We start from the raw sequence: 14,783 nt of genomic DNA on the forward strand, positions 1-14,783 counted from the left end.
AGAGAAAGCACATTTTTGCTTTATTTTTAATTTTGTCTCATACTAAACCTGATTATGATGACTTTACTGACATTAAGCCCTTCACCTCCTGCCGCTGGCTGACCAGATTACTGTGGGAACATGGTGCTTTCCCCTGAGTGATCTGAATCTCCAGGAGGCTGAAGTGCATGATGCAGCTAATCCAGAGGTCTGGCCATATGCAGACTGGCAGCACATGGTGTCAGGCTTGTGGAGAGACATCTCCCTGGGACAGTACTAATCAGAGCCTACTGACAAGAAAGAAAGTGAGGAGAACCYATGGCACTTCAGTTTTTACCTCAAGCCTATCAGCCCTCCCACCCGTCCTCACAGTATCTTAAACATYATTCTTAAACATCTCTCCAGCTTCGAAATCTAGATGCCATCTTCTATTGCATCCTGGGGAAAATGGAATACATAATTCATCTGTTCTCAGAACAACTAATTYGTATGTGCATGGCCCATGAAGAAAAGGTGACCATTTATAAAATGGGACTGGACAAGGAACAATTTTTGCTTCTTTTGAATGTGTGCAATATTGATATGATGCAAAAATCAGTCTGCTGTGAAAAAGCAAGAAACCGTTAACAGCAGATCTCTCTTTCCCCTCTCCCTGTATGTGGAYGCTGTGCATCATGTCCCATAACAGGGATCAGGGTATTTATCAGGAGGGGGCAAACGGTGAGGCTATGTTCAGGGTGTTTGACATCTAGTTCCACACATCAAGTGCATATACTCAGCCAACCCTAGGTCAGGCTGAACAAGTGTACCCCACAAGAAAGGTTGTACAGCAGAGTCCCTGAGCCACTCTGATGATGCAGAAGGTACCGATCATATTGCATGGCATTGCGAACAGAGGGCCAGGCAGGTAAGTCCTTCTTTCAGTGTAAATCTTGCCGTACCTGCACCAAATGTCACCAGATAAAATATGACTGCAGACAGCTTTACATAGCACATTAGAAACAGCTCTATGCTAGGAGGAGAAGACAGGTTCTTGTGATCTCGTAATAAGATCTATTCAGATGCCACCTGTGTATTAGCATCAAGTGGAGGGCCAGAATTAGTAGATCAGTATTTGCATGGACTGGTCTGAATGGACTACCTGGAAACCAAGGACTCTTGAATCCTTTGCTTTGCCCCACGTCATGATCATCCTCAAAAAATCTTGGGCCTTTGTGTACCAATCATTCCCCTACCACAGAATAAATGGAAGAAGTATCATATGCATGTGGTGCTGCAGCAKTTCAGTCTAGGCTTCCTAAGGTGTGAGTTTAAACTTCCTTTCCTGCATTTAGTCCCATATTTAGACATTCTGCTACTGAAATCAGTAGACACAAGTCCAGATCAACGATGATTATAGTTTGATTCCAGCATTTCTGAGACCAGGATTGATCACCAGGAAGTGCCTGGTCTTGGGGAGCATGATCTGGTATCACGTCTAGAGATCCCAAATTCTTATTGCTCAGTCACCAGGCTGGCTTCTCTACACGAGATTATTTTCCACATTACCCACACAGCGGGATGTTAGTGCAGCTCTGTAACGATGCCAACAGCAGTCAGTGTAGTTAGGCTTTAACAATTAGATTACACTGACTTAGGTACATGGTTCAAATTGTATTCCCGCCTACTGGCACTGTTGGGGAACACCTTTTGGTGCAAATGTCRGTAAGACACTTGAAGAAAAGACAGCTCTGTAGATTAAATCAGAATTTTTAAAGTGAATAATTCGTAGATGCCCTAAATCAGAGCATGTCTCCCAGTGAATCCAGGTAATATCTGTAACCCTGAACCAAAAGTGAGATGTCAAATTTTTGAAAGTGGCATTGGACAGGCTGTGAGGACACTTGGCTTTTCTGGAGTTTTTCACTCTGCTTTTCAAGTTGCAGCCCTAGCTACACTTCCTCAAGGGTCTGGCATAAGCTAACAAGAAACCAGAAGCTTCTAAGAAAAGTCCTGCTTTCCCCTATAAGATGATCCTGCAGTAGTGGAGTCTAAAATCCCATATTCTTCCTGCTTCTTTGCTCTCTGACCCCTAGTGTTGAGTTCACTTGGGAAATGATACTTTTTCTGCAAAAGTCTCGCTATATTTAATACTGTTACAGAGTTACCAGGAGATCAAATATGTTGTTTAGATATGAAATGAGTTCATAATCTGGTCTGCAAAATTTCTACCAGTATCACAAACCGGAGAAATACAAGGATCTCAATTTGATTACGATCCTATTTTCAATCTCTGAGGCTTGTAGTAAAAAAACCCCACACAGGTACACATACAAGAAAACATATTTTTTTACCTGAAAATTCAACAATCTTGATCTGGAGTACTTGATCTGAAGTGAATTTACTGCTCTTCCAGACTTGTTCATTCAATGTGGCTGGATATCCATGCAGCTCTTTTTTCCATGTTGTGTTCTGGCTGGGTAATCTTTACACCAGCCCATGTGACTAGACAAAGCCCTGCAGTGCCCTGGCAGCATGGTGAGTAGAGTTTATGTTAGGGTAACCTTAACCTGAGACAACTGAAACTAGCAAGATACCCAGAAAGAGAATAGGCTCAAGAAGCTGAAATACTATTATTTTTATTACCATAGTTGTTGTTATTATTGTTGTTATTATTATTATTATTATGTTAGTTCACACAGGAATGCAATCGTTCTTGTCTTCAGCGCTCCTCATTGTTCCACTGCACCACTAAGCTCCACTAGCAACTCCCATAGCAATTAGAGTAGTAGTAGCTACTCCTATATTAGCAACTACAGGTGGGATTCACCTGCCACCCTCTGATGTTTAAAAGATTTAGCTCTCCATGACTCACTCCCTTGCCAGAGTGGTGGTAGAGATGCTAGGATCCTTCTAATGAAAACTCATATAGAGATGCCAGTTTCTAGTCAGTGACTACATGTGCAATTGAAGGTTACTGTCTCAGAATTAAATGCCTAACTTCCAGCTATGTAAAGTTAAATGAGATTAACCCAGCCATGTACCATCATGCAGACTTTCTATGGCCTAAAGACTTTGGATTTGCTCCTAGTCCATTGTGACGGACTAACAGTGAAGTTCTTTACCATGGTTTGGAGAACACACTATATAGTGATTTTATAGACTTAAGTGCCAGGCAGTGATGCATTGCCCAGTGAAGTGTCATATAAGAATCACAAATCACAATCTTGCAGGAGCTTGTGGATGTCAGACATGTGAATATGCTGATTTGGTATCCATGGTAGTTTGGCATGTCTCACATCTTTGTCTTCCCAAAATAGATTAGCTCTCAAACATTACTCAGCACTTGGAGTCCTGCCATAGCACAAAACACAGTTGAGAAAACACCGAAAATGTGTCTCCCAGTGCAAAGAAATATTGAGATAAACTTCATCAGCTTTGTTCAATCCAAAAGCAGAACTCCCTTCCATGGTAGTATAACAAACAAGGCTGGACAAAGCTTTTTGGCTGATGGTAGTTAATGTGGAGACTTTATCTCATGCACTGCATCTCTACTGAGATGAAATCTAATCATGAAGCTGCTCAGCTACAAATCAGAATCATATCTTTTGCTGGAGCATTCATTTCTCCTGTCTACAAGTACAGTTGTGCTGCCAGTTGAAATGGAACACAGGAAATCTGCCTGGTGGTATTTACAGGAATAACAAAATGATATAGGGCACAAATCTAAGTCTTAGGACAGAGCTCCTAAGTCACTTGTATATCTAAAGCCCTTACATACACAGCACAAATAGGCAATTCAATTATATCACAGACAAATACAAATCTACACATTTACAGAAGCAAATATGGCAGTTTGCCTGTACAATGTGTGCACACATTAATCAGTTGCATCAGTCATGTAGGGCTTGTAAGACTGTCATTAAGAATTTAAAAGTTAATGATATTGTGGTATTGTTTAATTAAGATCTGAATTTATAGGTAGTTTAAAAGTAAATTCAAAGGTGAATCCATTATTTTAGCTTCATAAACAGCCAAGATACTTCACTTTCTTCCAATAATAAAAGCCTTGTATTCACCTTGGAAAGCACCACCCTATCTGGTGACTGTCATGAGAGGGGGTATATGAGCAGTCTCAATTTCTGCTTTCCATTCTCCCATCTCCTTAATGATGGGGAATGTGCTGTGTGGGATTCCCAACAAAGCCAGTGGGAGGGATATGGCCCACTAGCCCATCTCTGGAAGAACAGAGCCCCTGTTAAAGAGGAAATGTTAAAGAAGCAGAATTTATTTTTCACCTGAGAAAGAACTGATAAAAGTGTATCATACAGTAAACTGACTGAAGAGCAACTAAAATGCCTGAGACAAAGAAGCAGATTGTAAAGCCCTACACAGAGGTACCCGTGTGCTCTTTGAAGGCTATCAGGATGCACCACTCTGTAGACCATGTCTCAGATGGGGTACACCTGCTATCTCACTCTTAACACGCTGTTGGGCCTAATGTGATGTGGCATAACCATAATAAACCTTTTTAGTGAAGGAGCGGGGGGAGAAAGAGACATTGTGTGAAACGCCGTCCATGAGTCCTTCCTTGAACCATTTTAGCTCCCAGCCCACCTGAAGGTTCATGCTGGTTTCCTCTGCTTTTTGTCCACCATTGCAGCGCCAGGTTGTAATTGCAGGATATTGTATTACAAGTCCCACGGGTGCTGCCTCAGCCTCAGTAAACTTTATTTAAGCACACACAGACATACACAGACAATATACATATATTTTTTTCTTCTCTGACAGTTCTACAGGACCAACACTGCTTTGGATGACACTTGTGGAGAATTTGAAAAAGTGCAGAGAATGTACGAAAAAATAAGGTATTTTAATAACTTGTGAGTCATGGTCTTCCATAGAAACAACACAGGTGCATTCAACCAGGCAAGCACGTGGACACATCTCCACATACAGTACATTGTGTCTATATATGTATCTCCACATACATTGTGTCTATATAAATGTACAACAGTCTTATAAGTCAGCAGGAAACAAAACCAGATGAGTACTGGCATGGCACATGCTTGCACTCCCAGTGATGCAACCCACTGCCAGTGCACCAGTGTAACTTGGTCAGAGTGTGATGTGAACAGAAAGCTGTTCCAAACATATTCTCACTGTACACTATAAAAACTCACCAAATATGGAACAATGTCATAGAATGAACATTCATCCGGGGTTCTGGTGACCAGCTACTTTGAGTTAGATCTCTTAGCTTTTGTGTCACCACAACTCCTGGGATATATGGTTACTTATCTAATATAGCTACATCTGTCTCTCAACATATATTATATATACAGTACATATACACAGAACATACACAGAGCAATATATGTATATTTTTGTGTTATCATGTTTGTACATTATATCACAGATTATATGCACACATAAAATATATGTTTTTGGACCTAAAAAGAAATATTATAAAATATTCATAATACCCCCACCCCAAAAAAAAAAATAGAAATCAAACAAAAAAGTCCAAAACCTCACTTCTGACTTGTAAATGTCTATCCTTGGACAGCATTATACTCCTGTCCCTTCCCTTTATAAATACAGCAGCACAATGGTAGTTTGCATCCATGCACCCAGAAAAACATAAAGCAGTATAAATTGTTGAACTGCAAAGTCAAACTGGAACCTGTAGCCTGGCTTCCCAACTCTACACTCTACCACTGTCTCCCTGGCTAGGATTTAAAAGGCTCTGCCAGTAGCATTTTACCTGAAGTGATATTTGCTAGACTAAATCTACTGAATTCAGTTGAATACTGTTATCTCATAGGACTTAGAACCCAACTTCTGAGTTATAGCCTTTTATTCAAAATAATCTTTCTATTTAGCAAAAAATTGTTTCCACTGTACCCTTCGTGTGTCCTCTTCCTAATGTGACAAAGCCGGAGGAGATGAAATTATGTAGATCTGGCCCTCCACTTCGATAAATATCCTTTCCATAGTGACCTGCCAAGAAAAAGAAAACAAAGAAGCTTTTATTCAGTGTACCCATACCCTGTGCAGCCCCTCTGTCTCCTCTGTATTTCGAGTACCAAGACCCCAGGACATGGTTGTATTATTAAAGGCAAGTACAAGGAATAATATAACAGCTACAGCAGCAGAAAAGCCTAATTGCTACACAGGCAGAGACTTATGAAGGAGAATAATTGCATAGTTTGATACTGCCAAGACATGAAAAGATTTCAWCAGGAGAACCACTAATGCACCGAACCAAGTATATCAAACTCGAGAGAATTTGGCCGTCTCTTCTTAAGATTCACATTTGCGAAGAGCAGCCCCCACAAGGAACTGATATCACCTTCAAGATTAAAGAATCACACTGTAAATCAAAAAAGTTGCAGCTTTGATTCTCTCTGTTTCCAGCTGGGCCACCAACAGCATATGTGCAACTAAARCCCGTTTTCATCTCAGCACAAAAGCAAAGGTGCAAATCTCTGTCTTGTCCAGACTGGATCCAAGCCCCAGTAACAGTATAATACCAGGCTTTCTCTTTTAGCTTTGATTTGCACCAGTCCTTGGATGGCATCTCCAGATAATTTCTTAAGTGTGATAATGTTCTACAGAACACATCCTAGGAGCTTTTTCAGTTCATGACAATGCAGTGGCATCAACTGCTTTTTAAAAAAGACACCCAGCTTTTTTAAAAAAGAAAGAGGCCTTGTGCCTCCCTGCTACCATGCAAAGCTCTGAAATGAGGACATAGATAATTTTTATGATACTCTTTATCATCTCCTCCCTTTTTCATGTTGTTAATCTCTCTATTCCTTTTATTTTAGAAAGAAGCAACGATAAGATAAGTGCTGGGGGGGGGAAGCAGTGCAGCCTCAGGGGCTGAGAATGCAACTTCTTCCTTATTTTGTCTCCATCTTCTCAGTGCTTTTCTGCACAAGTCAGTGGTGCATCACTGTTCTTCTGAGTGGTGGCAGAAAATCCAGCACAGCAGACGGTACAGTGCATGGCATTCAAGCAGGAGAGCTGAGGTAGGAAGCTACTGGGAGGGCCAAGTGGAAATCATGAATCCAGGTGGAAATGCAGCCTGGGGTCATGTTCTAGCTGGCTCACATTGTCTCYGACAGACACTACAGCCCTTTACTATTTTTCAAACACGGAGGTCAAATGCATTTTGTTCTCACACACTTTTAGGGTCTCTGGGAACAATGTGAAAAATAATATGCTGAGAGACTAAGAAACCTCATCTGTCTACAAAGTCTTCCTCTTCCTCTTTTTTCCAGTGATTCCCATCCTGGGAGCTGTTAATGATTTCGCAGGGCATTACTCCTGCCATCACAGCRTATGAGTGAGCTGAAGACAAGCACCCTCCCAGGGTCTGTGCTGTCCCAAAATAGCCAGCATTCTATCCTGCAATGGACCCACACAGGCTCTAAATCCCACTCCCCACTGGGACAGGATGCCAGCAACTGACTGACCAGGAAGGCCTAACGCAGAATTTATCAGTATGTAAGTATGTTYGGAAATCCTTGGGCATATATGGCAAACAGAAGATGCCAAAGCTGAAAAAATGTCTATTCTAATGTAACATTAAAAACGTCCTATTCCCTTCTCTCACACATTTTTGCTGGTCAAGGTCAATGAAGTGCTCCCTGTAAACTTCTCAAAACACACATAAATTACTCATATAAGTTTGGCAGTTTTAACAGCAAGGTAGTTTTCTTCTTCTATTTATAGCAATGCAAGGTGCTAGCAAATATCTTCAAATTTGAAGTCATCTGCTCATAAAATGGCTGAAAAGAATGCTTCTAGAACAAAGGAATATGGATTTTCTGCTTCTATAGGAGAGAATGTGGTCTTTTGCTCCCGTTTTTCTAGGTAGCACTTGCAATCCCTGGCTGCTGTGTTCCTAGGAAAGGGTGGCGGATCTTTGCCTCTGAGTCAAGYTATTCTTGCTTCACATGATGTTTCCTTCTGTCCCAAGAATCCTGCAAAGATAGTTTGTGCATGCAATATCCAATTCACCCYTTTTTTTCTCTATTACTTTTCTAAAATGTGCTATATTTTGTTCTTTCCAATAAACTAACTTTTTCTCATATATCATCGATTTCTATGCTTTCAGGGCCAGCTGTTCTGGTGGCTGAAACTCTATCAGTGCCATAACTTTGCCTTTTAAACAAGGATAAAAGAGACATACAAATATGCGCTATTACTTCTTGCTGAAGTCAGAGTTGTCTTTCACATATCCCTTTGGAGGATTGATTTAAGTYAGAGATCAGTAAGGGGGAGTATATAAAAGGCAAAGATTTACTGGCAGATTGAAGATTGTTCATCAGTCATTTGCCCTCTGAACCTTGCCCTGCCCCTTCTCATGGTCAAATTAAGAGATTCTTGTGATAACAACCCATTAGCATTTGAATAGGAATCACATTTTCCCATAAGAAACTTGCATTTCTACAGTCCAGGTTGTAGGATTTTTTTTTTTTTTTTCTTTTTACAGATACATTCTGGGATGCTATGTCTGGTTTACATGGTTCTTCATTCCTGCTCATTTGTGATCATTTTTCTTGGCTTCCCAGGGTAAAAATTCTGATAAAAACTTTCACTTTTAGAATTGCCTAGAGGGGAGCTGGTGGGCTAGGAACAGGTGATGTTATTCAATTAGACTTTTTTAGAATCTATTCTTGATTGAAGTGTTTCACACTGAAAGTGAATGCTCTCCCTGCCCCTTACCTTCCATGCAGACATCCAGAAGTCTCCCTAGAGTCAAAGGAGCTCCAGCATAAGGAGACCAGAATGCAGAGATGTGGGAGGTGCAGAGTTAGGCAAAACCAGAGAACATCCCTGTTTTATTCTCAGTTAGGATTGTTTCTCTCCTACTTCCATTTAGTTGTGTGTTCTCTAATCTAGCTGTTTAGATTCCTTTCACAGTTGGTGGATAGGGCCTGGCTCCCCACCAAAAGGGGATTTGAGCATGAGTTCAACTGAGAAAAATTGCTTAGGGAGGTGCCTGTCCCACAGGCTACAAAGGAGCTCATGGAGTTTAATCTAGACGCTTAATTTTGACAGGCTAAAGCTAGATGTTCTCCTACTGCCCTGTAGTGAGAGAGCTAAAAAAGTCCTAATTCCTTAAAAAAAACAGCAGTGCAAATGTACTCATTTTCTGACACGCAACCAAATAAACCTTGCCATTGCAAACAGAAAGGACCTCTGTCTGAAACCCTTCAAGGTTACCCTGAGCCTTTCCTAGTTCTGGAGACTATAGCAGATCCAATGGTGGTACATACACCATTATAGGGCTGCATTATGGGGCACAAAGTGAAGGCATGAAGCTGTTGTGGAACCCCAGGTGGCTAGAAATGTGGACATCCCTCAGGAAGATCTGCTATGTGAATAGCATGAGGAGAGCTTGACTGGTACATTACACCTGCTGTCTGCAGGCATTATTGACATCRCTCACCCTCTTTCCCCAGCTGAAATCAGGTCAGAGAAAAACTGTCTTTTTGTGTTGTATTTCCCTGGAAACACATAAAAAATGTTCCATTGGTGGTTGGGGAACTGAAACCTAGGACCTAGAGGCACCACCTGAGGCCTAAGAGAAATCAGATAAAACAAGAGTAGCAACATATCAGCATCATGACCAAGACAAGGTAACACAGCCCAGCACATTCATGTCCTCAGGCTCCCAGCAGGCTCTTTCCTATTCTGGGTGAAATTAGTTGCTTCTGCCAGCTTTTCATATCCAGGTGTCCTGTGCAGCTACCACATGTTAACCCTCTGTAGGGATTGCTAGCCCGTCTAAGTTCACAACCAGTGTCATCATCCGACTGGTGTCCCAGTCAGCTAGTGGAGTGGCAAAATCCTCTCCACACGCCTCTGCTTCTCTGTTTGTAAATGGGGTTACTCTGCCTGCAAAGCACTCCGTGATCTGTGAATGAAGAGTGCTGTACAACAGCCAGATTTTATTACAGTTGAGTCTTACAGCACATACTACTTCCAAAGCAAAGCAACCACTCACCTACCTGATCTCATGGCACAGAACATGCTATCTTTTAATACACAAGTTCTTCAGAGATTTTGCATCTTTAAGCCCTATTTCTTACAGTTAGTATAGAATTTAAAATGTTGTTCCAGACCACTATGTCTTACTCTGTAAAATAGGTCCCCTCCTGCTCTCTCACTCTCTGTTCTTGCTTATRCTTGTATCTATGTGCTGTAATGAATGCACACTTTTAAACGCACACAGGCTCACATATTTTTTTCTATTAAAAGAAATAAGCAGGAGTTCAGAAATGTGCTATGTGTTACCAAAGCAAAGGAAGATTTACACTTATGCTACTTAAAATTTCCAAAATAAATTAAAACAAGGAGAAACATGACTCTTTTTTTCTCTCTCTCTTATTTCATTATAAGATACAGCAGAGGCAGAGAGTGGATGAGTGATTTGCTTGCTACACAATAAGACATATTCTTTAGGGCATACAGCTCAAAGAGAGAACATTTCATTACAATTGCATCCTACATAACGCACATATGGAACAAACCCAGTTACAAACAGCAATTACAACACTAGCTCTGCTTTAACAGAATTATTAGAGCTGAACTAAAATGCTGTTATCCACCTTTCAGAAATGTTATTACTGAGTAGTGATTACATCACCCTAAGAAGGGCAGACAGGGACTGCTGTGGACAGCCATTCGGATGATATACTCTGGAATTCTGACCTCATCCTTTTTACAAGATTTCCTTGGGRAAAAAAAAAGAAATAAAGAAAAAGAAAAAAAAATACACTCAGAGAAGTCCCAGCATCCAAACAACTCGCCACAAACGTCATTCTCAGACAGATCTTGGAGGAAAAAAATACCATTTTTAGGGAAAAAAAACACAGTCTACCTATATCTGAAGCTGCTGATTTCTGCTGGAATGATCCTTTTGGAGCTATTTTACTCATAGCAGCAAATTGAGACAAAGAAAGTGAAATGCCAGAACGATTCTTTGGTGTTTGTTGAGCACACAGAAGAATGCTCTGCATTCCTCTGGAACTGAGTTACAAACTCTGTTTATCTTGTCAATCAAATGTAATCACCTTTGAATATAAAGAGAGACACAGCTCCCAGGACCAAAGGGAAAAATTCTCAGGGCTGGAGCAGGGCTGGTGAGCAGCATGGGGGAACCAGGAAAACAGCTCTTACCACCAATCACCAAGAATCATCTCAATTTGAGGAAAGTGCCTGCAGTAATTGGGTGGCATTAAACTTGGCTATGGGCTGCAAGCTACACCTGCGGGAATGTTTTTTACTCTGGTCAGGCATCTTGACATTTTACCACAGCATGGGGTATAGATCAGTGGAGAAATAATAAGAATATGCACCCAAGGGATGTCATAGAAACATCACCATTTTCTTAAAAAATAAACAAACAAAAGCCAGYTGGCATCTCTCACAACTGTGATAAGAAAGGCACAGTTAAGGCCATCACAGTGTTTTTTTCTGGTTCAGTACTGTAGTTCTAGGATCACTGTTTCTATCCTGTGCATTTAAACGTAGGAAGAAAACAAATGGGAAAAATTCTAGTTCTAGTTAAGATGAACAGTCAACTTAGTGTAGCCGTAGCCTGGACAAGACATAGTCCTAAACAGTATTGAGAAAAAATGGTCTTCTATGTCCTACAGGTATCCTTAGCTTAAATTGCAGAGCTGGGCTGATGAAAGATGAGTTGCACCCTACTTGTCCTGAGAATGTGATAACCTGTCCCTAATTTCACCTTTGTTCAAAATAACTTGCTCCTCTTTGTTCTCCTCCCTTTTCCTCATGCTGAGTCTCTRTCACATCTTTCCCTTACCTGCTTCATCCCTCTTGTTCTCCATCACGTGTGACTGCTGTCCACAAAGGCTCTGACTAAATTACAGTCCTCAACCCCTGTGTGGCCATCTGGCAATAGACTGGGCTAAACAGATTGCATAGGATGGCTTTGTCCATCTCCTTGCCTGGCATGCTGTCCATGGCACAGCAGGAATAGTCTTCTAGGTCAGGGTCTCCATGAGCCCTGAAGTTTCCCAAAGCTTTTGTAATTTTGTCTGAAAGAGAAGGAGATGCTTCACCTGAATAGAAAAAGATAAGCCCTTTCCATAGTGTACTGGGCAGTCTTGTGTGTACTGGGGCAGGCCTGACTAGCCGATATGGCATCCAGCAAAGGAAACAGCYCTTGAAGTGAGGTGTCATAGAACCGAGTGTCCAGTGCATCAGAAAACTCAGCCCAGGGTCCATCCTAAGCCAAGGGGGAACTTTGGGTTCAAAACAGAATCTGAAATCAGATGATCATCTGGTTCTACCAGCTCTGGAAAAAACACATTCATGAGACTGACTCGAAAATCAAGAGATTCCTGTCTTTCCTTCTGATTTTTTTGAGTGTGACTTCTGGCTTATGAACTTTCAGAGTGTATTTATATCACATTTTCTAGTCTTCTTTACAATGAAGAATGGTAAAAGCCTGCTATTCACAACCGAATGCTGAAACTCTCAAGTAAAACTATTGGCTAGGAATTGGGCTTTATGGAAAATGACACATATTGGAAGACTTCCCACAACATCACAAGAATGGGGAACAGTTCCCTGGCACTGGTTTTGTGTCAGTCCAAGCTAGCAGTCACGCCAAAAATATGCCCACATACTGCGGAGCAGACCAAGCTAAATCCAGTGCCATGAACATGGACATGAGTCCAGGTTACGTTCATGTATCTTTCTGGCATTGGAAAAGATACAGAAAGCAAAGCTGAAAGCTGTACTAGATTTTCTGGTAAGTGACCAATGTAATATCTCCTTTTTGTAAATTGTTTACTTGATTATATACAGCAGTTCTTGATTTTGCAGACCCCTTGGAAGCTATACTAAGCTGTAAGTGGTTTCAGAAAATATCACTTTTTGCTATTCTATTAACTTAAACAATAAGTATCTGTGAAAGCAAAATACACGATTGCAGTGCAGGAGGGTGTCACTGGCAACATGAACTGGAAATGACAGAAATACAGTGAAGAGCTTATATTCTGCTGAAATTTCTAAATAAAACTCTAAGAAAGAGGATTAAATTGACAGAAAAATAAGGCACCTCTCTGAGTCTCCAAATACACTAGCTGGTGATCAGAAAAATCTACTGAGTTTCCTGGTTTCTGCAGGAAATAAATCTACCTCCTACGGTCTCTTTTTCATCAACCAATCATGCCTTTTGCATCTACATGGACATGTTCTGAGGTGTGCTCTGAAACTCTGCAAAAAGCAAACACCTAAGCCCCTAGAAATGAAGAAGGATCACTCCTTCCTTCTATAGTATGGCAGAAGGAAGAGAGTGGATAAACCCCTTTATGCAGTCGGGGATTAGGGCTCACTCGAACAACTGGCTTCCTGGTGACTGAACCTTCTCCGACACCCCATTCCCTTTGCTGAAGCTACTCCACTTTGCATAAAAGGAAAGGAGAAGCCTTGAAAAATTTAGGACTCTCCTCCATGCCATGTGCAATTTACAGAAATGCCATTGTATAGAATTCAGTGAAAGCACAAGGAGATCAAAACTGACTAATATCTCTATGCAAAACTCATCTGGTTGCAATCCTTGCCAGATGAGTACAAGAGAACCACTAGCAAATCTATAAGCAACCATATGGGCCTGGAGCTCCCATTCAGAGGAGATTCAGATATCTAACACCCTAGTGTGACTGAAAACTAGTTGTTCCCACTGGTATCAGGGAGACCTGTCCTGTAGCACCCTCACGTTTGCAGCAGTGACATTGTGGCGTCTGCACTGCACCTGGCTAATGTTAGATTAGACATGAGTACAGAGCAGAAGTCATGGTCAGCTTCCAAAGAGGTACTATAGGGCAGCTATGTATCAAAGGGAACTTTGTAATTCGAGCTTTCAAAAACATAATGACAAATCAGCCCTTAATCTTTTTTATGTCCTTAAGCATACTCTGTAGTTGTACAGCCAGTGATACAGAAATGGCTCGAGTTTTGTATGACTCAGGAGAGTGAGAAAAACTTTTTTTTTATTCTGTTCTTGCCAGGCCATGAATCAGTTCACTTATCCCTAGTACTCACATATTCATACTTACCACATAATACCCTCTTAGGGAAACATAATATAGATGGAGGACTGTTTTATCAGCCTACTGAATTCCATAGCAAGGAAACAATTACTGCAGGTTGATTTAAACTATTCCATACTGAGAATATCAATCATGATTAGACACCGTAGGTTTTACAGTAATGTGTATATGGTTTTATCTACCTAAGTGCTCACCTAGCATGCTCATGCAGCTCACAGAAGAAGCAGGTTTAATTTCCTTCTCTGTAAAAGAGAACTTGAGGCTTTGTGTCTTCCTTCCTGCAGAGCACCTAAACTTCAGACTACAGCTTTTCCCCCACCAGGTGGGACTTTCCAATCTTTTTCCTTCATGCTTTTTCCATGTTGCACCAATAAATGAGGGACTGAGTGTGGATGCCAACACTGGCTATGATAATCATCCTCTCCAGAGGTGAAATAGCTGTGTCTGCAATAGGCGCTAAGCTCTTATAGTTGAATAGTCCAGCAGACAGTAATCCTAAATCAGCATTTCACCAACTGCTGACAATAAATGGTGAGTGTGCTTTTTCCCAGATCCCTTCATACTAGCAGGTCTGTGTTGGTCTGTGAGCCAGAGGAATTTAGTGGTATCCAGAACTATCCATTCATACTTAAACCAAGACCCATCTGAGAAAGAATCACGTATCTCTCAGGCTTCAGTACATGAATCTATGCTGGTCTGTTGGGAGATTACTAGTCTTTG

At 41.1% G+C, this 14,783-nt stretch overlaps 1 protein-coding gene across 1 annotated transcript in view; it reads right to left on the minus strand.

The window, feature by feature from the left end:
* The window catches only part of SHISA6 (shisa family member 6), a gene marked incomplete at its 5' end in the record, with an annotated part of 249,622 nt that overhangs the window by 184,317 nt on the left and 50,522 nt on the right, over window positions 1–14,783 (minus strand). Inside the window, one exon of the mRNA XM_085306838.1 lies at window positions 5,866–5,961. Within this exon, the coding sequence (XP_085162964.1) occupies window positions 5,866–5,961 (96 nt within the window). The remainder of the gene's footprint in view (window positions 1–5,865; window positions 5,962–14,783) is intronic.

The sequence above is a fragment of the Rhea americana genome, unplaced genomic scaffold (assembly GCF_003343005.1).
Source record: "Rhea americana isolate MKP2758 unplaced genomic scaffold, rheAme1 scaffold_249, whole genome shotgun sequence".
Classification (NCBI taxonomy): Eukaryota; Metazoa; Chordata; class Aves; order Rheiformes; family Rheidae; genus Rhea; species Rhea americana.